At 62.5% G+C, this 25,846-nt stretch overlaps 1 protein-coding gene across 1 annotated transcript; it reads right to left on the bottom strand.

The window, feature by feature from the left end:
- Positions 1-471: 471 nt before the first annotated feature.
- On the bottom strand, positions 472-25,449 carry CAND2 (cullin associated and neddylation dissociated 2 (putative)). Its single transcript, XM_002713042.5, has 16 exons — positions 25,260-25,449; positions 20,690-20,833; positions 17,448-17,602; positions 16,833-16,956; positions 15,095-15,360; positions 13,857-13,962; positions 13,563-13,705; positions 11,660-11,952; positions 10,302-10,443; positions 8,441-9,943; positions 6,166-6,261; positions 5,616-5,785; positions 3,538-3,702; positions 1,937-2,044; positions 858-1,099; positions 472-767 (listed from the first exon to the last, which is right to left on the bottom strand). Exons 1-15 carry the CDS (start codon positions 25,325-25,327, stop codon positions 872-874), a joined length of 3,711 nt encoding a protein of 1,236 aa, XP_002713088.1. The 5' UTR covers positions 25,328-25,449; the 3' UTR covers positions 472-767; positions 858-871.
- Positions 25,450-25,846: the final 397 nt, after the last annotated feature.

A 25,846-nucleotide genomic window follows, 5' to 3' on the forward strand; every position in this document is an offset into this window, starting at 1 on the left:
GGCCACAGGTGCGCAGAGCAGCCGTGCCCAGCTCTTGGGGCTGGGGAGCAGGGGAGGTGGGTGCTGAGCCGGGCTGCAGCAGCCTGTAGCTCCCAGGCTTCATTCCTGGCCTCCCAGTGTCCCGGTGGAGAGAATGCACAGGAAGCTTCCTCCGGCTCAGAGGAGCCCGCACCTGCTGCCCAGAAATACGCGGCAGCCGACACACTGCTGCTGCCTCAGGCCCGAGGCGGGGACAGCCGCCCCACCCCCCCCCCCACCCCCCCAGCAGGGAGACCCGGGGCTCCCAGCAGCAGCTAGGGTGGAGCGGGCTTTGCTAGGGGCGCTCTTCCTGCCCGCAGGTCAGCCCCTTGGTGCCACAGGTAGCGTCCGTCTTCACGTTCACAACGGAGTGAAGCATTTACATTTTCTCCAAATTGACCAGGGATGTGTTCAAAAGAAGTGCAGGAAGGACGTGGAGGAGACGGTCACAGGTTATTTAGAATCTGTTTTATTAACCTGAGATGTCCAGGAAACACTTCACCCTGTCCTACCGCTGTTTAGATCTGTGCATTCAGAGCCTCTTTGGATGCCGGTGCCTTACGGGTTCCCCGTTGGCCAGCTGAGTTTCGGTGTTTGAAACACTAGTCCAGGCCTGCCCAGTCGCCTACTGTGTCGGTGCTGACGGTTTCCTACGTTTTTTCCTGAGATGCCCGCCGGAGCACAGTCCTGTGGGTTCGTGTCCAGTCCAGTGAGGCGGAGGAGTGGGGGTGCCGGGGGCGCGGCCCAGCCTGCAGGGGACAGATGGAGAGGTTTGGGGACACTGCCTTGCCCTGCCCCTCTGCCTCCTGGGGGGGCTCCCGTCCTAGAGGGGGGCTCACCTGGGAGGGCCCAGCTAGCTGAGCTCCATCGAGTCTGTGCCGGGGGCTGAAGCAGAATCCTTCTGGATGCTTTCAAAAAGGGTGTTGAGTTCGGGGTTGGACCGGATTTGGGAGGAGAAGTCGGCCATGATGGGGCTCTTGCCCACTTCTGGGATGGTCAGCAGGGCGGCCACGGCCCTCATGGCGGAGCGCTTCAGTTCGTCTTGTTTCTCAAACTCCTGCTTCACGGACCCAGCCTTGACCTGTAGGGAGGGAGGAGCGTCCTTTCCGGAGCCTGGCTGTGCCGCCTGCCCGGCCACTGCCTCAGCTCTGCCCACCCTGTGCTCCCCACGGGGCTTTCTGCCATGAGTTCCGCTCCAGTGTAGACTGCCCGAGGCTGATTGTGTGCTGACGGGTGGCTCTGTAGGCGCTTGGCTGCAGCCTCACCAGCAGCAGGCGCCTGGCCAGCTCCGCGTGTGCCTGAATCCTAACAGTCCAGCATCCCGCACACCCCACCAGGAGAGGCGGCACCTTGCTGTCTGTCGGCTCTTCCACCCAATCTAATAAATGGAGTAGCACTGGTATTCCAGCAGTAACAGAGTCAGAGGTCACAAACAGCCTGCAGCCGGTGAAGTCCAGTTTCCTCGCCCAACAGCTTACCAGGAAGCTTTTGGCTTTAGAGCCTGTAGGTCAGCAGTGTGGCAGGGACTGGACACTGCCGGGCACTGCCCGCGGGGCGAGCCTCCACCAGTTCAACTCCCCTCTTGAGGACTGGGAGTTGTCAAGCTCCCCACCCGTTCAAAACCCAAGTTCTTTGATTCAGTGGGTACTTAACAGGCTGTCCACTGGGCACAGCCGCAGCTTTTCACAAGCTGTCCGTGAGGTCCGCCAGGCCAGCAGCTCGGGCCTGTGTCCACCAGCCGCCCGAGTCTGACCCTGCTTCTCAGCCAGGTTTGAGCAAACTGACCATAGGGGATGCATCAAACCGGTGCTGTTTCCTTCCTACCTCTAGCCCAGGCCTGGCCCTCAGGGAGTGCTCTAGCTCTGGCCCAACTTCCCCTCTTGGCCTCCGTTCCCTGCAGGTGCACACGGGGGCTTACCTTGGCGGTGCAGGTGGCCCTGAGCGGCTCGATGAGCCGGTCCACCCTCTGCAGCACGGGCGCAGGACACAGGGTCGCCAGCCGGGCAAGCATGATGAAGGTGAGCATCTGCAAGGAGACAGGCAGGGTTTGGTGTGGCCCGGGCCCAGCCCAGAGACCACACCCAGACCAGTGCAAACCCCGCCCACGGCACGCCTGGCCTCAGTTCCCTTTGGAAGCCACACCCCTCTGAGGCGGCTCAGATCAAGAGAGCAGCAGGGAGGGCAGGGCTGGGCGCACAGTGCCTGGCGTTCTCAGACCTCACTTTCTCAACACCGAGGCCTCAGAACCGAACCGAACCTGTGCACCAACCACATGGCCAGGGGCCTGGCTGCCGCTGAGGGGTCACGATGACCGCTTTGTTCATTTTGCTGGAAAGGCAGAGAGATCAACGGCTGGTTCCCTCCCCGATGCCAACACAGCTGAGGCTGGGCCAGGCTGAAGCCAGCAGCCAGGACTCCATCAGGGGCCCATGGGAGGCAAATTCTAGGCCAGCTCCGGAGCACAGACGTTGGCGTGGAAAGGGGGTGGGCACCTGCTGCATGGCACCATGAATGAACGCGGTGCCCCCAGACCACGCCCAACACGGGGAGAAGGTCCCGGGTGTGCTTTGTGTACCACAACCCAAAGCAATGAGTCCCGCTAACGGGAACAGACTGTAGTTTCCAAACAGTGGGGGCAGAGGCGCAGCGACAGTAGCATCCCGTGTGGGCACCAGTTCAAATCCCAGCAGCTCCACTTCCCATCCAGCTCCGTGCTGATGGCCTGGGAAAGCAGCATGGGATGGGCCCCTGCCACCCACGTGGGAGACCCTGGTGGAGCTCCTGGCTCCTGGCTTCAGCCTGGGCCAGTCCCAGCCATTGCAGGCATCTATGCCTTTCAAGCAAGTAAATCTTTAAAACACAAAACAGGGCCGGCGCCTGCAGTGCCAGCATACCATGTAAGCACTGATTCGAGTCCTGGCTGCTCCACTTCTGACCCAGTACCCTGCTATGGCCTGGGAAAACAGCCCGAGTCCTTGGGCCCCTGGGAGACCTAGAGGAAGCTCCAGGCTCCTGGCTTCAGATCAACCCAGCACCAGCTATTGCAGCCATCTCTCTCCTCTGTAACTCTGCCTTTCAAATAAGTCTTTAAAAAAAAAAAATAATCGCTTCTCGGCCTTTTGGCTAAGATCAAGTGTTTTTTTAAAAAAAAAAAAAACACACACAAGAAGGTATGACACGAGGAAACCTGTCTCCAGACTGCCCCTCCAGCCCTGGCCTCACTGCCCCGAGGGAGACAGTGGCCCACACTGTCTCCTGTCAGTGCAAGATGAGACCGGCTCCCTACAGGACTGCGCTTCCCTGAGCAAGGGCCCTTGGGGAACTCTGGTGAGGAGCACAGCGCACAGGGGACACTGAGATAGATGGACTTGCTGGGCCCCAGTGGCCATGTTTCCAGTTTCTGCCCTGGTCTCCAGTGAGCATGCCCAGTCTGTACCCCAGGTGGCTGTTCTTATGGGGAGGGAGAGGGGGTCTGGAGCAGGGGCAGGCAAGCGTGGCCCGGCCGAGAGCGTGGCCTACCCGGATGTCATAGTGGTCCTTCAGCCCATCCTCCACGTGGTTCAGGAACTCGCAGATGTCCAGCTGGCCCAGGCAGCTCTCGAGCAGCGAGTACATGCACTCGAAGGCCGCCTTCCGCACGTCCAGCCCGTCGTCCACCGTGTGCTTAAAGGGCCCCATCTCCACCTGCAGGAGGGGCAGATGGGCGAGGTGGGGTGTGGCCTCGGGGGACATCGCCTGCCCCACACCCCGCACCTATGCTGCAACGCTCCGAGCGGCCCCTGTGCCGACCCCAGCGGGTGTCGTTACTGCCCCTACTTAACCTCTAAGCAGCTAAGGCTCGGGCTGCCTAACTGACCTTCCTGGGAACTCAAGGGCGGCAAGTGGTGGCCTGGAACGGAGCAGCCACGTCTCTGTGTGCGACTGGATGCAGCAGGCAGGATACCACCTGGGACACGGGCATCCCATAGTCGAGTCCTGCCTCCTCTGCTGCCGATTCCAGCACGCTCAAGTTCTGGGGTCCCTGCCACCCATACTGAAGACCCGGATGGAGTTCCAGGCTACTGGCTTCAGCCTGGCCCAGCCCGGGCTGTCACAGGCATTTGGGGAACAAACCAGTGGAACAAGACCTTTCTCCTGCCTTTCAAATTACAAACAACAATAAGGGAAAAAACAGACAAAATCCCACTCTCTCTGAAGCTCTGAACAGCAAGGCCCTGCTCTGAATGGTAAACTCACCCTCAACACCCAGCCCCTCTGGGGAAATCACCCTGTTATGGTTTGCATGTGGCTCGGCACCCAGATGGGGAGTGGGTCAGGCCCCTGGGCCGCTGTCCTCAGAGGGACGCGGGTCTCCCTAGCCCAGCCCCCAGCTGGTGTGGAGGAGCAGCGGCCTGGGCTTCTCCAGAGCCCCTGCCAGAGGCTGAACCACGGGGCCGTGTGGCCGGGAACTCCCAGCCTCCAGGACCGCGAGCTACGTTAACCTCTGCCCGTCACACGCCACCCAGCCGCGGGCGTGTGGCTGTGACGGCAGACAAGCGGCTCCCCTGCCTGCTAGACATGGCTGCTTCCTCCTCGGGGAGGCCAGGTGGCTCGGACCCTCGGACATCATCGTGTGACGTCCCCGCTGGTGGGTGCCCTCAGACCCCTGCTGTGCCTGGTGGGTTTAAGCCGAGGCGGCAGCCCATGAGCTCGTCCCTGCTTCATTCCTTGGGGGCAGAAACCAGCCCAGCTGAGCGCGCCTGATCCGAAGTACTCCAGCCTGAAGCAGTTCAGATCTCAGAATGGGGGCGCCTTAGAACATCTACACACAGCGAGGCCGGCGCCGCGGCTCACTAGGCTAATCCTCCGCCTTGCAGTGCTGGCACACCGGGTTCTAGTCCCGGTCGGGGCACCGGATTCTGTCCCGGTTGCCCCTCTTCCAGGCCAGCTCTCTGCTGTGGCCAGGGAAGTGCAGTGGAGGATGGCCCAAGTGCTTGGGCCCTGCACCCCATGGGAGACCAGGATAAGTACCTGGCTCCTGCCTTCGGATCAGCGCGGTGCGCCATGCGCAGTGCGCCGGCCGCGGCGGCCATTGGAGGGTGAACCAACGGCAAAGGAAGACCTTTCTCTCTCTCTCTCTCACTGTCCACTCTGCCTGTCAAAAAATAAAAAAATAAAATAAAATAAAATATACACAGCGAGCCGCCCTCAGGATGGGACCTCACACACGCAGCCTGAAGGCACAGGTAACTTGATACAGCGCACCTGGGGCCTGTATTTGACTGTGACTTATCTCAGGAACTCACACATAAATTATTCCAGGTGTGGTGCCCTACCAGTACATTTTGGATTTTGGAGCATTTCAGATTTGGGATCAGGGATGTTGTGAGCACCAGCTGTATACCCGGAGCGTTCCAGAGCCCCTGGGGGATCTAGCTCATGGAGTCCTCGCGGCCCCCCTGCCCTGAGGAGAAGCCGAGGGTCAGAGAGGATCAGGCCTCCCCGGCTGGGGTCGCTCAGCTGGGGGCGGAGAGCAGACCCTGGCTCAGGCCACGTGCCCCCCAGGCATGCCCGGGAGTGACCATCAAGGAGCCGGGGCAGCCAGGGGCGGGGCTCACCTCGCGGATGAGGTCCCGGCGGACCTTGGTCTCCTGGTAGAGGAGCGGCAGGATGTCGCCCAGCAGGTCCCGCACCAGCGAGGGCTTGTTGTGCACGGCCGAGTTGAAGAAGGCCAGCGTGGCGCGGCGCACGTTCAGGTCGGGGTCCTGCAGGCTCTCCATGAACTCCCCTGGCATAGGGCGAGACGGGGTGAGAGGCACGGCGGACACACAGCCGCCTGCTGCGGTGTGGAGGAGACCGGAGCACGTTCTCCCAGAGGCTCAGGCACGGGAGCTGGGTCCCCAGTGCAGCCATGGGAGAGGCAGTGGGGTCTCGTGGGATGTCCCTAAGAAGCCGCCCTGGGAGAGGACGAAGGTGATTCTCAGGGCACCCTGAGCTCTCCCCGGGGCGGCTGTTCTAAGAGCAAGCTCACTGCCTGGCCTGCCTCCCAGTGCCCAGCAGGGGGCGAGGCGGCCTCTACAGTCCCCAGCTCCCCTTGGCTGAAGTGGTACACACAGGCGCCCAAGCTGCAGGGCTGTGCCGGGGCAGGGGTGGGAGGGCGGCGCTCACCAACGAAGCTCTTCAGCAGTGGGTCGATGGGATGAGGCTGGTCCGAGATGAGGAACTTGACCGCCGTGATGACAGTGCTCCGGGTGTGCGGCTGACCTGCAGGACGAAAGGCGGCGGCTTGGCGAGGGGCAGGGGACGCTTCTGGGTGTCAGCAGGTGGCGAGGCGCTGTGGCTGCTCCCTGCCTCCATGGTAGACAGAACCTCACTCACAACCCCACGTCCCGAGTGTCACCCACGGCAACCCCGAGTCTGCCTTCGGCTCTTCCTGCTGCAGCCGAGAGCAAGCCGTCGGGTGAGCACACTGTGGAAGCAGAGAACCAGCAACCAGGGACAGCAGGTGCACCACGCACGACGTCCCCTCCCGCCTTGGGACGGTAGGCCATGTGTAGACACCGCTCAGTCCTACTCACTAACGAGCCATGATGATGCCCGATGAATTCCTCCAAACGACTATCGCTCTTACACCTGAGAAGGGAGCGTCTCGGCGTGGGTAAAGCCACACCCACACCACACGGCACACCCGGCATTCCTAGCTGGGCCCTTCCGCCCAGCGGGACTCAGAACAGCCCCCTTTCCAGCTTGGTAGAGGAGAACTCAATTCTGCTTTGCTGTCTGAGGAAGCCAAAGGGAGCGAAGGAGAAAGGAGCATGCTTCAAAAAGTTCATGGAAAATGGAATTAACAGATCAGTTTATTTTTTTTTCTAATTCATGCATTTTTTCATAAGATGTATTTCCCAGGAACTTTTTTTCAGACTCCTCCTATTTACGGATTTCAAAATTTCTTACACTGAATTCAACTTCTCTCCAATTCCATCCTCCACGAACTTTGGGCATACCCTGGCACCCCCTTACTGGCGAGGGAAATGAATGAGGGAGCCCGCAGGCGCTACCTGAAGCTGGCAGTGGGGGGAGGAGACTGGACGGAGCGCCATTTCATTTCCACTTCAAACAGTGACAGGACACCTGCTGTCTGCTAAGTCTCTGGGTCTGTGATCGCCTGACAGTGACAAGAGGTAACCAGACTCTCGTCACCCGGATCCTGGACATGACCGAGGTTCCGTGAAACACGTGAGCACGCCGACTGGTCAGAGCTGGGCCAGCTGACAGGTGCACGCAGGGCCAGCGGCAGGTGGATCAGGAAGTTCCTGAGCCAGACCTGCTGTGAACCCCTGAGGGTTATCTCCTTAACACCACCACCCCCGGAGAAGGAGCCATGGGGTCTGCTTTAGAAGCCAGTTCTTAGGTCTATGTGGAATTTTTAAAAATTTTTCAATGTTTCTGAAGACTAATGCTTCAATAAATTCCTTTCTTCTAAAAAATGAAACACACACACCCAGGCCCTGTGCTCCCCAGGAAAGAGGTCCGGGCTGTTTCCATGATACACCCTCGACCTTAGCCCGGAGCCTCAGGGAGGAAGTACACTCAGGTGGGTGCAAGTCACTGAAATCGCACTCCGCATCTCCCCCATCTTCACCTGGGCCCCAGTCAGCTCCCAGAAAGGTCTAGGGTGACCAATGAGGACAGGCACGGAACTGAGCAATGTGAAGGGAAAAGAAGAAAAACGAGGTCAAAGGCCCATCAGGGCAGGGAGGTGAACCGGAGACCAGCACGAGGGGCCTACGGGGAGGCCGCGGGCACCTGCTGGAAGCTGGCCAGGACTGGGCTCCGAGCTTCCCGGGAGCTGGTGGCCGCCTCCTCCCCGGCCCGGGACGCCCACAGTCACAGACAGCAGCCTCAACATAGCACCGAGGGCCAGAGGAGTGTGTCTTAGAACCCAGCAGCTGCGAAGCCCCTGGCAGCCGACGCGGGCACACAGGGCCACAGCAGCAGCTTCTCAGGGACCACTCACCGTACCCAGCACTTCCGCCGCCTTAGACCCGCGGAGTCAGCAGCCCCTGCTGACGCCAGGACCCACTGGCTGGAAGCTCAGAGGGCTTCCGTCCCCAGGGGCCCTGCTTCTCCCTCCCAGGACTCTGAAGCACCCTGCCATGCCCCAACATCACACAGCGCACCCCCACCCTCCACCCCCAGGGCTGCATCCTCCAATCCCCATCTACACTGCCGTCAGCATCAGGCAGTGCCCGTGCAGGGAACGATGAAAACGACCGCGCACAACGGTTCGGTGCATGCGTCATGGTCCACGTCAAGGACTCCGCCCCTGCAGCCCAGGGGGGCTCACACGAGGAGCCTCCTGTGTCTGGACCTCGCAGGCACCGCCGACTCCCACACCTACGCGGTGATCCACCTACGCGCCCAGCCGGGGGCAGGGCCGTACCTGCTGCAAGCTGCTTCCGGAAGCGGGGCAAGAGGAACGGCGGGTTCACCAGGACCAGCTTCCCGATGCACTCGGCCACCACCCCCCGGGTGCCCTCCTCGGCCCCCTCGCAGCGCTGGAACAGCAGGGCCCAGATGTCCTCGGCGTAGGGCTTCAGGCTGTCGGGCTGCGCGGCCCCCAAGGCCTCCCGCAGCGAGTGCAGCAGCAGGTACTGGCGGCGCGGCTCCGCCTCGATCTGCGCCAGCAGGAAGGGCAGGAAGTCGGGCAGGTTGCCGGCGCCCACGCGGCCCAGGGCGTAGGAGGCCGCGGCCCTCACGTCCTCGCTGGGCGAGCCCAACGCTTCCACGAGCACCGTCTTTAGCTCCCGCTGGGGGCCAGGGCCGGCCATCTGGCCCACCTCGGCCAGCGAGAGGAAAGCCAGGACCTTGACCGCCGGACTCGAGCGGGGCGACCTGGCGTCGCTGACCAGGCGGCTGGCCGTGCCTGCTGCCTCCTGGGGACAGGCGGCAGAGAGGGCCGCCACGCACCGCGCCAGCGAGTGGAACACCTGCTTGTGCAGGCCCGGCCCGCCGTCCGCAGCCTGCTCATACACGGGCGCAGTGAGCAGGCGGATGAGCTCGGCGTAGTCCACGCACGGCGGCCGGGTCCCCACCAGGGCCTGCAGGAAGCCTTCGGCAGCCGCCAGCACGCCTGCCGGCAGCAGAGGCGACCGGAGCAACCGGAGCAGCTCCGAGAGCACAGGGCCGCTGACCTCCGCCAGAGAGGCCGGCTGCGCCTGGGTCACCGTGGCGAGGAAGTCCACGGCCAGCTGGGCCACGTGCATGTCGCTCTCGCTGACCAGTGCTGGCAGCTCGGCCAGCACGGCCCGCACAGCGGAGGGCGGGAGGCCGAGCCCCTGGCTCTGGGCCAGGGCGTCCAAGGCAGCCAGCGTGGCCAGCCGCAGGGCCCGCTGATTCTTGCGCAAGAATGAGGCCAGGATGGGCAGCGCCTCGGCCAGGATGGGCTGCAGGTCAAGCCGCAGCGGGGACACGGCCACCAGCGTGAGCGCCTTGATGGCGGGCAGCCGCGTGATCTCATTCCGCAGGCGGTCCAGGAGGAGGGATAACGTGGGCTGCAGGTCGTCCCCGAGCCGGTCGCCCAGGTGGGCCAGGAGGTGGCCCGTGCAGGAGATGGCCCGCTCCTTCACCTCCTGGTCCAGGTCGGTGGCACGGAGCCGCGCCAGAGTGGCCGCAGACATCTCCCCGACGTACGGCTCGGGGTCCAGCATCCGGGGCCTGTCTAGAGGCCACAGGGCCCGCACCAGCTCCTGCAGCACCAGCAAGGCCTCGGCTGCGATCTTGTAGAAAGGGTCACCCACACAGGCCGTCACAGGGGGCAGGAGGGTGGGCAGGTGCAGGTGGAAGGCCTCAGCTGGCTCCGTGCCCAGCAGCCCCTGCAGGAAGGCCAGCGCGTCCATCCGGATGCTGGAAGAGCTGGAGCGGTCGGCCAGGGAGAAGACAATGCCTGGAACGCGGGGAGGGGAACATGGCAACGGTTCCCCACCTAACGCAGCCCTACCTGGAAGCAGGGCCAGGGCCAGAGCTGGACACAGCACCTAAGCTCTTATGTACAGGGCTCCCCGGGGTCAGTGCCTGGCCAGCAGCCAGGGGTGAAGCAACCGAGGCCAAGGGACTCACTCGAAACCAGGCAGCAGGGCTTGGAATTAGCCTCGCTCTCACTGCTGGCCGAGGGGAGCACCCAGCTGTGGAACAGGGGCTCGGCTTGGAACTGGGGTGCAGACTCTTGGGGACTAGGGCTCAACGCAGATCTGGGGGCTGGAGGAGGCCCCTGCCCGCGGGCTCCCCATCGCAGCCCCACCTACCTGACACCAGCACGGGCATGTGCTCCGCCAGGCTGCCCGGGACGACGCCCGCCAGCTCGCCCAGGAGGCTGAAGCAGCCCTGCCGGCATCGGACGCTCCGGTCTTTCAGGTGCCGCTGCAGGGCCTTCATCACGACGGGCACCTGTTGGCGGGCGGGCAAGGTCAGGGGCCCCCGTGCAACCTCTCAGCCCACCCACAGCCAGAAGGCTCTGCCCAGGCCGGGTCCCCGGGGGCAGGCCGGCATGGAGAGGGTGTCTCCCGGGCAGTCATCGCCGACTCCACGCTGGACGCTACATCATCCCCTGCACAGCCCGGCAGGGGAGCACTAATCTCATGTCCACCACACAGGGCCAGAGCGGGCAGTATCTGCCCAGGTCACCGGGACAGTCCGGCTCTCACCACTACACTCCAGAGAGAGGCAGGAGCCCAACTGGCCCCAGCATGGAGCCCTTCCTTCCTTGGCCGTGACTGTGTCCCCAGAGGAGCTCCCAAACGCAGCCCCAAGGACCAGTCCCACGCCTGCATCTCCACCACCTGCCTCCCTGACATCGCCACCCAGGCACTGCTGCGGCTTGGCTGTGGTTTAAGGGAGTCCCCTCAAAGGGTCACGTGTTGGAAGCTGGCAGTGTTGGGAGGCGGTGGCCCCTTTAAAAGGCGGAGCCTACGGGGAGGTCACTGAGGGTATCAACCTTGGGAAAGTAGTTTCCAAGAGAGAATTGTTAGAACCAGGCTGGCCCTTCTCTCCCATCTGGCTTCCCGCCTGCCACGGGATCCGTTTTCTCAGCCACCATCACATGATGTCTGCAAGGGAGCACTCCTAAGACCTGGCACCACGCTGGCTAGACTGTGCGCCTATGCTGCAGACCAACCTCTCATCTCTACGAATTACCCAGCCTCAGCTGTTTCATTAGAGAGGGAAAATGGTCAACACAGCATCCATGGAGGCTTCCAGTAAAACACACTCCACTCTCCTTTCCCTGGCCCCGAGCAGCGCACGTCAGGCTTCAGCCAGAAGCCCACGGCCACACGACCCCTCCCTGCCCTGTCCCACTTCTCTGCATCCCCCGTCTGCCACCGTGCCTAGCAAAGCACCCTCCTGTCACCGGCGCCAGCTGTGGGTGCTCGAGCCATTAGGGTCCATTCCCCACACGGCCGCCAGAGGGCGCTCTCAGCAACAGCAATCGGATCCCCTACTCCTAAGGTTTCCAGTGCTCGCGGAACGCAACGAACTGGTCCCCTCGGCCTGGCAGCCCCAAGACTGTACCCAGGGGCACGGACTCCACCCTTTAGTGGGTGGGGGATGCAGTGGGCGGCCGGGCAGAGGGAGGGCGGGGAGTAGGGGTGCAGGCGCAGCCCACCTGTCCCCGCAGCATGTGGAGGTTGCTGCCGGTCTGGGTGGGCTCCTCCACGGCCTGCAGCCAGCCCTTGGGGGGCCGCGTCTGCCGCAGCAGCACCACGTAAGCCCCGAAGACGTCGGCCTTCACGTTCTCCTCGCGCTCCTTGAAGCGGCGGATGAGCGCAGGGCCTAGTGTGCGGTGGAACTCGGGCAGCAGGTCCGGCCGCGAGCCGATGAGCGCCGCCAAGCACTTGGCCGCCGCGCGGCGCACCTTCCAGCTCATGTCGTCATCGTCGCTGTACTCGTCCTCGCTTTCTGGGTGGGGACAGGGGGCGGCTCAGGGGAGGGCTGCAGGGAGCCACGGTCCCTGATCGGTGGTTCCTCCCCGCGGGCACTGTCCCCTGTGGAACACCCGCGGTGCCCGGGGTGGCCCCAGAGGTCTCCGATCCCGGACAGCCTGGCAGCTCTCAGCCTCGTGGGACAGAGGGTATCTCCCTTTACAGAGGTGATGGAGCTGGGGCCAAGGAGGAGAGGCTTGCCCCAAGCGAGTTCAACCAGGGCATCCCCCTGCCTCCTGTCCCTTGACTGATGGACCACATCAGGAGGATGTCTTCAGTGAAGACTCTGAGAACCCCTTTTTGGGCACAACCCCTCCTGTGTGTAATCTCCTTTACTGGGGTTCCAGAAGGGAGAGTGATGGGGCGCCCCTCAGGCCTCCTCCCCGCCCCCGGCCCCAGCCTCTCGGGGGTCCCGATTCCGAAGGGGCCTCAGTAGGACTCAGAGTAAGGAAAGGCCGGGTTTCTGCAGCTTTCTCTTGATGAAGCCTCAAGTGTCTACCACTGCCTATGAAAGGAAGGCACTGCCCAGCCCCACTGCACAGAAGGCAAAGAGGGTGAGAGACCCCCTCCACACACACACAGCTGGGATTCGGGCCCATGAGGCCCCGCCACGGCACCTGGGAGACACGGCTGAGGTCGAGGCCGGTGCGTCCTTACCTGCTGCTTCCTCCACCCCAGGCCACCCGCAGCGAACATCCTCGGCTCCCTATTCCTGGATCAACAGTGTCCAAAACCCCTGGCGTGGCACCGAAGGTCCCAACACGCCCGTCCGATTTCATCTCCTATCATCCCACTTGGCTCCAACTCCCCTCTCAGGCCCCAAGCCCCCATCTCCCTCCATCGGCATCCTGTATCTGTGCCCCGGAGCCGTCCCAGAAGCAGGCACAGAGGGGAGGTAGCCACCGTGTCCAGCCCCCTGCAGACGTCTCGCCCCACCCCCGCAGGGCCACCAGCCCGCTGTGGGAGCTTCACTCTGCCAGGTTAAATTTGTGCCTCCCGAATGCCACCAATAACCACTGGAATCCCGAGCCAGCAGCATGGGGCGGCTCTAGGCCCCCACCACAGCGCTTCCGAGCTGTGCTGCCCCAGCCTCCTGGTCTAACATACGGAGAGGACAAAGCCTCGTGTTTCAGGTACCGTGAAGCATACGATGCCAGAGTGCTCAGAGCACCAAGAGACGGGATTACACGCGCCCCTCGGAACCTGGGTCACCCTGCAAATAACGCCAACTATGCGTGCTCGAGTTCTTCACCTGGCACAGCACAGGATTTGCACAGAACCTGTGTACCTTCTGTCATCTCACAGGGACTTCCCACACCCAACACAACACAAACGTCGGGCACACAGGTGTCACGCTGCCGTGTTCAGGACACAGTGACCCGAAATGTGAGGATGTGCGGAGCAGCGATGCGATTCTCCCCGAGGATGTGCGATCTGCAGACCCCGTGGAAGCGGGAGGCCGGGGCATGGAGCCTCCACCCCAGCAGGCACTGATCTATGCAGTCGGAGGCGGCGGGGCTGGCGCAGGGCCGGGGCACCCAGGGTGGCCCGTGCCGGCTGGGGGAGCCCAGCCCGCCGTCTCCCCACCTTGCTCGCTGAAATCGCTGTCCTCAGTCTCCATCTGCTCCTCCTCCCCATCGCTGTCGTAGCTGTAGTTGGGGTCATGCTGCAGGCACTCAAGGCAGAGGCCGGTCACGCTGGGCACGTGCGGGCCCATCTCCTTGGGGCACCTGTGTGGGCCAGGATGCGGGAGCTCAGCTGAGCCCCGACAGGAGCCCAAGGGGGAATCCCGAGACTCCAGGACATGGGTCGCCATCCCACCCCGCTCCCCCAGGCTCCCCCGCGACTCCCGCCCCGTGTCCCGGCCCCCGCTGCACCTACTTCCTCAGGAAGGCCTCGAAGGCCTGCAGGCAGGACTCGCGGAGCTCATCGTCATCCAGCTGGCAGAACGCCTCCACCAGGGGCACCAGGCGGTCCAGGTGCGCCCCTGCAGGGCCGGGGGAGTCACTGCAGCCAGGCCAGACCCTCAAGGGGGGTCTCCCTAGCCTAGCCCTGCACCTGCAGCCCTGCCGGCTTCATGTGGTTCTAGCCTCAGCTGCGCCACCCCCGTGCCACGCGGCCGTGGCAGGCCACGATCTGCACAGCAAGGGTGACTGACAAGCGGGCCGAGATGCTGGGGGGACTCGTGACAGGATTCAAGCAGAACTCAGCCCAGGGCCAGGGGCAGGGCAGGGCAGGGCAGGGCAGGGCAGGGCAGGGCAGGGCAGGGCAGGGAGCGACTCCCTAAGCAGTGGCTGTTACCAAAGCCACTATTCTCACCCTGGCTTTATTTCCTGCACCAGGCTGTGAGCCCCAGCTGGGGGGAGCAGGGAGGCAGGTACCGCCCTAACGGAGCAGGCACGGGGACCCCACTTCACTGGATCCTGCCCCTGCCCTCACCCTGAGCCATGGTGCCCAAACGGGTATGCTGACCTGGAGACCCCAAGCCTCCCTTACAGACCTGGGACCCCACAGTTCCCTGCCCAACTGACCCTGAGCCCTTGTCCCAGGTGGCCAAGGAGTGGCTGCTGTCTGAGGGGGACAGGACAGCATGTGGACGCATGGCTGGGATGTCCCTTTGCCTGCTTGCCTGGTTCCTTGCAGGGAGGGAGCCAGGGCGGGGAGGGGCTAAGCAGGAGCCATCTCTACCCACACTGCCTTGTTCCTGGCTGGAGTCCCAAGGTGCCCAAGGACCTTGAAACACCAGGGACAGAAAGCAGCCCGCGGCCGCCTGCAGTGAGGCAGAGGGGCCCAGGGAAACCGGAAGCGATGGACTCTGGGCGTCTGCACGCAGTGGTAGTCTCACTCTGGCAACCAACGGCCAGACGGCCCCCAACCACACGTCTCAGCAGGATGGCACACCATAAGCATATTACACCCCAGCACAGGCATTTTTTGGTTGCTATCAAGTAGGAGGCTCGGACATAACCCAGCAGTCTGCTAACAGGATGTACAATTGAGCCACCAGTTCTCCGAAGATTCAGGGCCCTGCCCCTCAAGGCCACGCCCCTCACCTGGAAGGCGAGCCTCCCTAGCCCTGCCCACCACACCACACCCTCTCCCAAGCCCCGCCCCCTCACCGAGGCGGTGGCCGGCCTGGCGGCCGACGCTGCCCAAGCACTGGATCAGGGTGCGGATGGCAGCGGGGCTGGCGGGCGCGCGCGGGCCAGGCAGCCGGTCCAGCAGGTGGTCGGCGAGCTCCACGAACAGGTCCGTGTTGCAGGCGGCCGCCAGGTGCCCGAGCGCCACGACCGCCCGCTTGCGCACGGCCAGGCGCGGGCTGCTGAGCTGCGGCAGCAGGCAGTGCAGGAGGCTGGCGTGGAAGGCACCCAGCGGGGCGCCCAGCCTGGTGGAACCGGAGGGGGCGTCAGGCCGGGCCACTAGGCAGGCAGTGGGGCCAGGCGGCCCCCACCCCCATCCTGGCCCCTGGAAAAGGCAGGCAACATTGAGAACTTGTTGATTTCTTGGGGAGAAACAAAGACACCTGAAGCCGCTTGCTCTGCGAGGCCACGCCAGACCAGGTGTTCGGGCTCCCCGCCTGGGGAGCGGGCGCAGTGCGATGGGTGGGCCTGGGGCTTGCTACAGTTTCCCCCATTCCTTCACCAAGACCAGAGTGCGCTAAACGCTACTGCTGACGCGGGCACTCTGGCTAAGCTCCTTCCAGGACCCCCAGGGCCCCGGGATCACCTGAGCCGGAGCTCCAGGCAGAGACAACAGCAGGGTCAGGTCTCAGCTTTGCACCAGGCCCGGGCATGTTCCACCCCGGGTGTCCTGAGACCTCCCTCCTCCCTCCCGAACTCCCTGACCATGGCCTCCTGACCCTCTCCGTCCAGCCCAGACCCCTCTCCAGGGTTCCATTTGTTTATCTGTTCACCTACCATGTGGCAGGGCCTGTGCCAGAAGCCAGGTTGAAAAAGACGGATTCTGGCCACAGGGCTTACCGCCATGCCGGTGGCTGTCCCCAACGAAACCCAAGGCCTCCCTCCTCACACCCCAGCTCTGGGAGGGCACCCCACCACAGCAGGCACCCCCAGTCACTCAATGCAGACCCTGGAGCTCATCTCCCAGTCTCTGCCCCTCTGGCCCGCTCCAAGTCCTGTGGAGCCCACCTGCTGAGTACAACCCGAATGCACCCGCCCGTTCACGCCCCTCCCACCCACTCTCCACACCGCAGAGGGAAACAGCAATGGAAAACACACCCTCCCCCTCCACCGTTCTAGCCCGGCCGCCAGCCTCCTCTCTCCCCCACTCGCCTCTGCACAGGACGGGCAGGCCGCTACCCCCTGGCAGGGCCCAGGACCCCATGGCTTCTGTCTCTGCTATGGGCAATCCATCTGCCCCTCCAGCAGCCCCTCGTGTGCACTCAAACCAGGCCGAGTGCTGCCCTTCTTCAAAGGCTCAGCTCTGGCAGGACCTTCCCCGGGAAGTCCCCACCCCAGCTGGGTTGGGTGGCCCCTCTGAGCTCCCAGAGGCCCCATTTTTGTTGAACTTACTTCAGACACAGCTTTGTTTCTGTCTGAACTCTTCCCTGGGAGCAGCCATGACTGAACCCAACCCAGATTCCCATGCTAGGCACGCACCTGGCCGCGGAGTGGGTGCTCCAGTCATGGGAAGGTCCACTAACCATGGGCCCTTGGGCAGACCATGCCTCGTCACCCTCTGGGCACAGACAATTGTGACAAGTTTTCTGCAGGCTTGCTAGGGTGGTTAAGGAGCCCCAAACACAGGGCCTGGGATGCAGGAGGTGCTGGCTCTGAGAATCTGAGTTGCTCCCGGTCCCCTCCCCGGCCTTGGCGCAGGGTGCTACCCCCCCCCCACCTGCTCAGCATGTCCGAGAGGATGTCCAGGGCTTCCAGCTGCACAGCCACGTCTTCCTGCTGCGTGATGGCGCAGGTAAGCTGGCCTGTGATCTTCCGACACACATTGCTGGCCAGCCCGGAGCCTGCGTGGGGCACGAGGCAGGCACGGTGAGGCCGTGGGCCAGGGGAAGAGGCAGCCCTGCCTCTGGTCAAAGGAGACAGCTAGGGGACCTGCAGAGCTGGGACCAGCCCCTCGCACAGGGAGTAGGGGAGAATAGAACCTTCCCTCTGTGCTGTAGCACTGACCAGCTGACCCAGTCCTGGCAAGTGAGGTGTGGTTCCGAGTCTTTTGGGGGCTTTTGGGAAAACATGAACTCCCCTTATGGGGGGAGGGTCGGGGCAGAGCCCTCCACCCCGTCGGTACCGAGCAGCTCAATGAATGGCTGCAACATTCTTACCTGAGAAAGACACCAAGCCTGGATTGACTTTAACCTACAGCTGACAGCACTCGCAACACACACAGAGCCCTGGACGTGCGTTAGTCCGGGGCTGAATTCTCCGCCGCTCACTAGCTGAGTGAGCCAAGTCCCCTCCCCTCTCTGACGCCAGCACCTGGTCCCCGGGCCCTGGGTACCTGTGGCTGCGGGGGGCAGCTCCGAGAGGACGGTCTTGAGGCCGATGCCAGCGATGTCTCGCAGCTGCTCCTTGTCCGACCGCATGTTGGCACAGAGGGCGTCCACGATGGTCTCTACCTGGTACTCCTTCACTTTGCCCACCAGAGGGCCCAGGCTGAACAGGGAGGGAGGAGGGCCCCAGCACCCCGGCTCAGCTCAGGCAGGCGCCCTCCTATGTCCCCTCTTGCTCCTGGGGCTACATCAACCAGGGTCCTGCTGTTTTGCCCCCAAAGAAGTGTCCCCTCTGGCTATGCTGGCATTATTCCTGGCGCTTGCCAAACCTACTTTTCTCACTGTGTGGCCAGTGGCCCCAAACAAGGGTTCTCTCATTTGAACATGTCCTGGAATCTCCCAGGGGCTCCTTAAATATGGGACACCCACATTCAGGACATGAGATGGGGCTGAGAAGGGACAGTTCTAGCAAGTGTCCAGGTGTGCAGGGACCACGCACCAAGAACCCCTGCCTTGAGCCTTGTTTTTTCTTTTTTTTTTCTTTTTTGACAGGCAGAGTGGACAGTGAGAGAGAGAGAGAGAGAGAGAGAGAGAGAAAGGTCTTCCTTTTGCCGTTGGTTCACCCTCCAATGGCCGCCGCGGCTGGCGCGCTGCGGCCGGCACACCGCGCTGATCCGATGGCAGGAGCCAGGAGCCAGGTGCTTCTCCTGGTCTCCCATGGGGTGCAGGGCCCAAGCACCTGGGCCATCCTCCACTGCACTCCCTGGCCACAGCAGAGAGCTGGCCTGGAAGAGGGGCAACCGGGACAGAATCCGGCGCCCCGACCGGGACTAGAACCCGGTGTGCCGGCGCCGCTAGGCGGAGGATTAGCCTAGTGAGCCGCGGCGCCGGCCGAGCCTTGTTTCTGAGTCTCCTCGTAGATCAGCACCATCAGCGTCACCTGTTACAGCTACAGACTCCCTGGCCCTCACCCGCACCTGCTGAACAAGGAGCCGCAGGTCCACGAGGGCCCCTGGAATCGAATGCCTAGGAAAGTTTACAGATGGCGGCACTAGACTCCCGGGTCCTCGGCTTTGGCTGCACATTGCCGTCACCTGGGGCCTTTGAAAGACAGTTACCTGGGCATCAGGCCCACTGCGTCTGAGGTCCCCGGTTCCAGGTGTGGCTTGGATGCTGGATTCGCTAAAAATTGCCCCAGGTGATTCTGACAAGTGAGGTCTAGGTTGAAAACCACTGCCTCAAGTGAGTGGTGTTCAGACGCTGGGGTGCATCGGAGGACAGGCTCTGGGGTGCTGTAGTCCCACCCCCTGCTGCGGCACCTCCTCTCTCTCCTTAATCCCTACACAGGTACTACGTAATTTTTGTAGACGATAATTCATAATTTCTACAAGGGCCCAGGTGGCAGCAATGCACACCAGGTCTCAGACCTGGCTCCTCCCCCCCAGGGAAGTAATTTGGATCCTTTCCCTCCTCCTCCTGCAGCGCTGCCTTCCGCCGACAGGGGTGCCACTGCCGTGTCACGGCCAGGGGACTCTGGGCATTATAACCACGGAGGTGGCATTTCTAGCTTTGAGGTTGGTGACACAGGAACAGGAGCAAGACAATATTGCCAAACACAGCACTGTGGGTGTCCTGCAAGTGCCGCCGTCCTGCGTGGCATGCGCACCGCACACGGCCTTTGTGTGCTTCGCCGAGGCTAAGATTTCATCTGATGTGCGCCATGCTTTGCACAAGACTCAGCTCCCAACTTATGTGCATGTTAAACCCCAAAGTCACAAATTAACGGCACCAAGAGAGTGCAAACTTAGCCTCGTGGCGGCAGTTGGGAGGCGGCGCCTCGTAGGAGGTCCTTGGGTCACTGGGGGCATGCTGTCCAAGGCAGTCCTTGTGAAAGGGTGATAACTTAGACTGGGAGTAGGGGTTTGGGGTGGGGGGAATGCGTTGGGTGGGGTAGGTTAAGCTGCTGCCTGTGTCATTGCTATCCCATATGAGTGACAGTTAGAGTCTTAGCTGCTCTACTTTCCATCCAGCTCCCTGCTAATGCACCTGGGAAAGCAGCAGATGGCCCAAGTGCTGGGGGCCCCGCCACCCACATGAGAGACCTGGATGGAGTTCTAGGCTCCTGATTTTGGCCTGGGTCACCCTGGTCTTTGTGGCCATTTGAAGAGTGAACCAATGGATGGAAGATGTGTCTCTCCCTCTCTCTCTGTCACTCTGCCTTTCAAATAAATCAAATAAACCTTTTTTTTAAAAAAAAAGTTGGAGCCGGCCCCAGCCACTCTCTGCTTCCCGGCTCTCCGTGGGATCCACTCTCCTGCCTCCCTAGAGGGACCTGCTGGATCTGGAACCGTGAGATTCCGAAACGGGAGCTGAAATAATCCCTTCCTGGAGGAGCGGCTTCTCTAGGGCATCGTGTCACACTAAAAAAGCGAGCACGAACGCGTAAGCACAAACTCCCGCTTTCCGCGTTGTTTCCACATAACGCTCGATCCTTCCAAGAATGCAATTCTCAGGGAAACGAGAGGAGATGATAGTTCCCCCTCCTCCCCCGGGAAGCGTAACCAGGCCACAGTGAGCATTTCTAAGAGCGAGGCTGCTGGTGGCCCCTGAGGCCCCAGGCCCTGCTTACTGTCAGGCTCTGACGTCACCGGCACGGCCACTGTCACAGGGCCTGGCCAGCTGCACCCCGAAAACCACGCTGCCTTACTGCACACTGCGAGCCGGCTGTTTCTGCTCTAGGTTCCGGTGCAGGAACCTAGATCTGCTGGACTCCCGGCCCCAGCGGCCCCTGCCACTCTGGCGCGTGCCAACCTGACCATCCAGTGGCCAGCAGCAGTGTCTCTGCCCGCAGGCTTTCTCTGGCTGCAGATATCTGCAACTAAACCACCTCCCAGGAGTGGCTGGCAACTGATGAGTGACAGGGGGCTGGTGGCTTAATCCCCCGCCTTTGGATGGGACAGCTCCAATGGGCACATCCTATGCTATGCCCCAGAGGCCCCCGGGAGGCTCAGCTCGCCTCGGCCACTCACTTGGTGACACGCCTGTCACTGGCTTTCTTCCCATCTGTGTCCCATCCCACATCCCTGTCTTCCATCACATCGCGTGGGATCACTTCCCAAACAGACCTGAATACCTGGCTCTGAGTCTACGTCTGGGGGATCCAGACTAAGGCACTTTCTGGCTTCCCGGAGGCCCCAAGAGATGCTGGGGGTTCTCCCCTCGAGGCTGGGCCCCGAGGGGCAAGGCTCACCACTTGACGGCCAGGTTCTGCACCTCGCCGTTCTTGTCCTCCAGTAGCCGGAGCAGCATCTTCACCACCTTGCGCTCACTGTCCTCGTCCAGCTGGATGGAGTCCTTCTGCAGCTCCGACATCAGGTCGCTGGTGGCCATGAACCTGCACAGGGAGGGCAGAGGAGGATGGCCAGGCAGTCCCTGGGCCCCGGTGGTGGGCTTAGGCGGCAACTCAGAGATGCCCTTGGGAAGCAGACCTTGGACCCAAGGTCAAGGAGACTATCTGGGCTGTAAGTATGGAGGGGCTGCCGCAAGGAGACCCACCTAGGTCTCTCGGTGACTAGAATGACAGCATGGCTGCCAGGTGCTTAGAGCTGTAGAGTCAAGGCTCGAACCCCTGCACTGATGCAAATGCAGATGTGAGTGAGTCGCATCCCAAATGGGGGTGGAGCCGAGTGCCTGCCCCCGGGGGTTTGTGTGTGCACACAAGTGCTCAGTGAAAGGCACTGCCACCCGCACAAGGACCCCTCACGTCACTCACTCAGGATGGGGACACCGGGAAGCCGGACAGATGTCTTGCAACGGAGTCAGGTGTTGGCAAGATGTGTCCCAGATGGCTGGGCTGGGGCTGGCCCTGTCTGCCCAGCACAGAGAAGCCACTCAGGCCCTGCCCTTGGGCTGGCAGCTCTCCCAGGGAGCCAGCAGCACACGTACCTGCATGGCTTGTCAGCAGGTCTGGGCTGGGCCCAAGACTTGGCATTTCTAGCAAATTCCTAGATGACAGTCAAGATGGTGGGGGGCATGCTTTGAAACCCACTGCCCAAGGCCATGCTGAAGGCACAGGTAGAGGCCGGGGCCAATAGCTCCCAGACCAGGTCAGGGACCACCCAACCTCAGACAGGCGAAGCCATCTGGCCTGGGGGCCCGAGGTGGGAGGCCCTGAAAAGCAGGCATGCAGGGGCAGGAGGGGCACCACTCCTGCCAACGTGAAGGTGGCAGAGCAGGGCCAAGTGTTTGGCACAGGACTTCGGCTGCCACTTGGGATACCCTCCTTGTGGGAGTGCCTGGGTTCGAGGCCCAGCTCCACTTCGGATTCCAGCTCCCTGCTGACATGCATGGGCAGAGGCAGTAGTTGATGGCCCGAGTACGTGGGTCCCTGCCCCCCACGTGGGAGACCTGGGTTAGGTTCTGACTCCTGGCTTCAGCCTGGCCCAGCCCTGGCTGTTGCAAGTATTTGTGAAATGAACCAGCAAATGGAAAATCCCTCTCTTTGTCTCTTTCTGTCTTTCAAATGAATTTTAAAAATTTAAAAAAAGAAGACACAGTGAGTCTTAAATTGGAAGCCCTCAGCTGTGTCCAGTATGTAAATGAATCTTCCAAACTGGAATTCCTTATTTGAACAGTGGGAGAGTTGATATAAAAATATGGAGTTCAGGATTCTCTCAAGAACAGAACTTTTGGGGCCAGCACTGTGGCATAATAGGTTAAGCCTCCACCTGTGGCTCCGGCATCCTATATGGGTGCCGGTTCTCCTCTTCCAATCCAACTCTCTGCTTACGGTCTGGAAAAACAGCAGAGGATGGCCCAAATCCTTGGGCCCCGACACTCATGTGGGAGACCAGAGGAGGCTCCCAGCTCCTGGCTTCGGATTGGCCCAGTTCCGGCCGTTGCAGCCATCTGGGGAGTGAACCAGCGGGTGGAGGACCTCTCTCTGTCTCTCCCTCTCTCTGTAACTCTGTCTCTCAAACAAATGAATAAATCTTAAAAAAAAAAAAAAAAAAAGGAAGGAAGAAAAAAAAAGAAAGAAAGAGAGAGAGAGAAAGGGAAACAGAACATCTGAATACAAGCTGGCCTATAATCCCTGGTGACGTAACTCACAGCTGCCTCCCCCACTCCCCTGGTCCCTGCAAGGCCCACCTGACGCACGCCCAGGCTCCTGCAGGCACCTGCGGTGCAGGCTGGGGACGCACACAGGGCAGAGCGGCGAGGAGTGACGCGCGGGGCCGGGACCAGACAGTGGTGTCTGCAGAGAAGGCCCTGGTTGTGCTGTTCTCCCACCAGCCCTGCTTCCTGTGCGGTCGACCAGCAGCCCTGCCCTCTGTCCCCTGCCCCGCCATGGGGGTCTGGCTCAGCTGGGCACCCCAGCATGGCCCTCCCACCCTTCCCCTCTTTCTTCTCTATTTGTTCAACTCCTATTCACCCATCCGGAGCCCAGCTGCAACATCCCTGCCTCAGGACTGCCGCCGACCACACGGCACCGGGAGCACAACTGATCTCCCTGGGTGGGATCCTCACAGCCCTGCTCACACGGCGGTGCAGGCTTAGGGCCCCAGCTCTCCCACAGGACAACGAACGCCTTCATGGCCTGGGCTCTAGGCTCGGCAAAGAACAAGGCCACAGAAGGCCTGGGCGGGACGGGAGGGAGGGAGGGAGCTGGCCCAGAAAGTAGCTGAGCGCCGAACAGCTGGGTGCAAGCCCAAACTCCGAAACCAACTCTTCCGAAATAGCCCCGGTGGGGGAAGAAGCCGGGCTGGATATGCGGGGAGCCGGGACGAGGACCGGGCAGGGAAGCGGGAGCATCGCGGGCTGCCTTTAAGTTGACTGGCTTTGCCACTCAACTGGGTGAGCTTGGGCAACTGCCTCTATCTCTCTGGGACTCAGTTTTCCAGTGCATAAAATGGGACTTTTCTTTGCCCCCTACCCGGTAACATCCCTGGGAGGTTTTACAAGGACAGCCAGCTCCTGGCATGAGGCAGATGCGGAAAGCAGGCTCGGAGAGGTCCCGGAACTGCCCAAGGCGCAGCAGCCCATCACACAGGCCCCGGGCTCCTCAAGCCACACGTGATGGGTCTGAGAAAGGCCTTGGGAATTCCTGCGAGACTTCAACCATTGCAATGAGAGCTGCAACGGAGCAGCCCCTCGTGCTCCCAAAGATGGGAAATTCTGAGGCTTCCCGGGCCCCTGCGAGCTGTCACCAGGACCCAGGGGACACAGTCTCGGTTTGTTCCCAGAGAAACCCTAGAGGCAACTCAGCTGCAACACACGGCGCCACGGGCGCCTGGACAGCTGGTCAGCAGGCCCCAGCGCCCGCTATGCAACTTTAAAAATAGACACCATTCTCATAGGCCGGGCAGTTCTAAGTGTTCTCCAGGCCCCTGGCAGAGACAAGGCCAACTCACCCTCCTGGGCACCGACCTGGGGCTGAGGCACAGTGGGCATACGCCCTGGGCCACCGGCCGCCACGGGGCCTCAGGCAGGTCCAGGTGGCTGCACTCCTACAAGCTTGTGTCTTACACAGAGGTGCTCACTACCTCCCAGGTGGGGAGGGGCGTGGACTGAAGCCCACCCACAGAGGGCACAGCGGGAGCTGCAGCCTAGCAAGCATTCACTGAGCGCCTACTGTATACCCAGTGCAAAGGAAATGCCGTCCTGGTGTGGGGCAAAGTGAGTGGGTGTCGAGTCCCCTCGTGCGTCCCCTGCTGTCTGGATCTGCACAGTCCACTCCGGTGGCCTGGCCCGCAGGTGGCAACTTGAATTTCAGCTAATTAGAAGTAAATAAAATGTACTTAGGCCCAGGGGAGGCACCTAACCCTGCCTGGGGTCATCCCACAGAGGTGACCCCGGAGTGGACAGAGTGAACGCTAGCAGGTGCAGAGAAGGTCCAGGTGAAGCCAAGGACTTCTGGGTGGAGGTCAAGAGAGGGCAGGGGACAGGGCAGATTCTGACGATCGCCGAACGCGGGGGGCATCCACGGAGCAGCCCCACTGACCCACGCTCCTCCGGACACTCCTGCGTGATGGGGTGCGTTGTTATCACACCCATTTCACAGACACAGAAGCCGAGGCTCAGGGGGGTTAAGTACTTGTCTGCGGCCACACAGCCAAGACCTGAAGCCTGGATTATGGCCCTGCTCAGCTGAAGGGGTGGTGGTGGGGGTGGGGCTCTGGACAGGGCTTGGGTACCAGAACACAGAGAGGGCAGGGGCCAGGCCACCGGAGGCGGTCTGCATTCATTAAGTCCCCGCCACCCAGCTCTGTGACTGTACCCAGTCGACTTCATGCCTCTGGGCCTGGGTCCCGGTCAGCAAGTCCAGTGAGTGGGTGTGGCCCGGCCGGTCTCTGAGTCTCCTTCTCCCCATGGGCCTCAATTCCCCACCTCGAGGATGAAGAGTTGGCCCACTGGCCAGCCCGGATCCTGCGGCTCTGCAGATGCCGGGAGAAGGCACAGGAGAGAGAAACCTGGCCGCCCCACCCCAGCCAACACGCACCTGGGCCTGCCCAGCCAGACCCAGGCCAGCCGGGGGCGGTCTGGGTCCCGAGAAGGGGCAGGCGCTGGGATGCTGAAGTCGCCACGGAGAGGCCCAGGGCTACTCTGCGGTTGAGGCGCAGGGCCTGCGGGCATCCAGCGCGGGGCTGGGAGGGCCGGCCGGCCGCAGGGGACTGGGGCGGCCCGCAGAGGCTGCGGAGGGGCGGGGCGCGGCGGGCCTGCGGCGACCGCGGCGGGGGGCGCGGGCGGGAGTTGCGGGGAGGTCGAGGCAGGGAGCGGGCGGGGCGCAGCGCGGGGCCGAGGCGGGCGCGGGGCGGGCGCACCTGAAGTCCTTGTCGCTGGACGTCATCTTCTCCAGGAGGCTGGCGATGTGGAAGGCGGCGGTGCTCATGGTGGTGGCTGCGCGCCGCGGGCGGCCGGCGGGAGCGAATATGGCGGCTCGGGCTGCGCGCTCCGGCCCGAAATAGCAGCCCCCGCCCCGCCCGCCGCGGCCGCCGCGGGAGGCGGGAGGCGGCCCCCGGACCGCCCGGCACCGGCTTGCACACCCCCGGGGACGGGGAGCTCAGCACCTGCCGCGGGCCCAGGCCTCCTCCCTGCGACTTCCCGTGCGTCCCGGCTCTGTCTCGCGGGCCCCTTGGCGGCGTCGCTGGCCTCAGCGTCTCGGGTTCGGATCCAAGCTCTGCGTCTTCCGCAGCGGTGCGGCTTTGGCCAAATCACTTGACCTCTCTGAACCTCCGCGGGCCTGGCCCAGCCCCCCCCCCCCCCCCCCCCGCAGTCCCTGTTTCCTGGCTCACTTGGAGGCTGGAGCAGTCCCACCCCACCTTGACTGCCCTGGGCCAGTCTGTCCAGGAAGCTGCAGCGATTTCCCTCAGTGAGGTACCAGCTGGGGCAGGAGGGCTGTTGGGAGTCA

The sequence above is a fragment of the Oryctolagus cuniculus genome, chromosome 10 (assembly GCF_964237555.1).
Source record: "Oryctolagus cuniculus chromosome 10, mOryCun1.1, whole genome shotgun sequence".
NCBI lineage: Eukaryota > Metazoa > Chordata > Mammalia > Lagomorpha > Leporidae > Oryctolagus > Oryctolagus cuniculus.

Coding starts and splice junctions, on each gene's coding strand:
- CAND2 (XM_002713042.5), bottom strand. CDS start 25,327: ATGAGCACCGCCGCCTTCCACATCGCCAGCCTCCTGGAGAAGATGACG. Junction 17,603..20,689: donor CAGAACCTGGCCGTCAAGTG/GTGAGCCTTGCC, acceptor CTCCCTGTTCAG/CCTGGGCCCTCTGGTGGGCA. Junction 13,963..15,094: donor CCAGGCCGGCCACCGCCTCG/GTGAGGGGGCGG, acceptor CCGGCCCTGCAG/GGGCGCACCTGGACCGCCTG.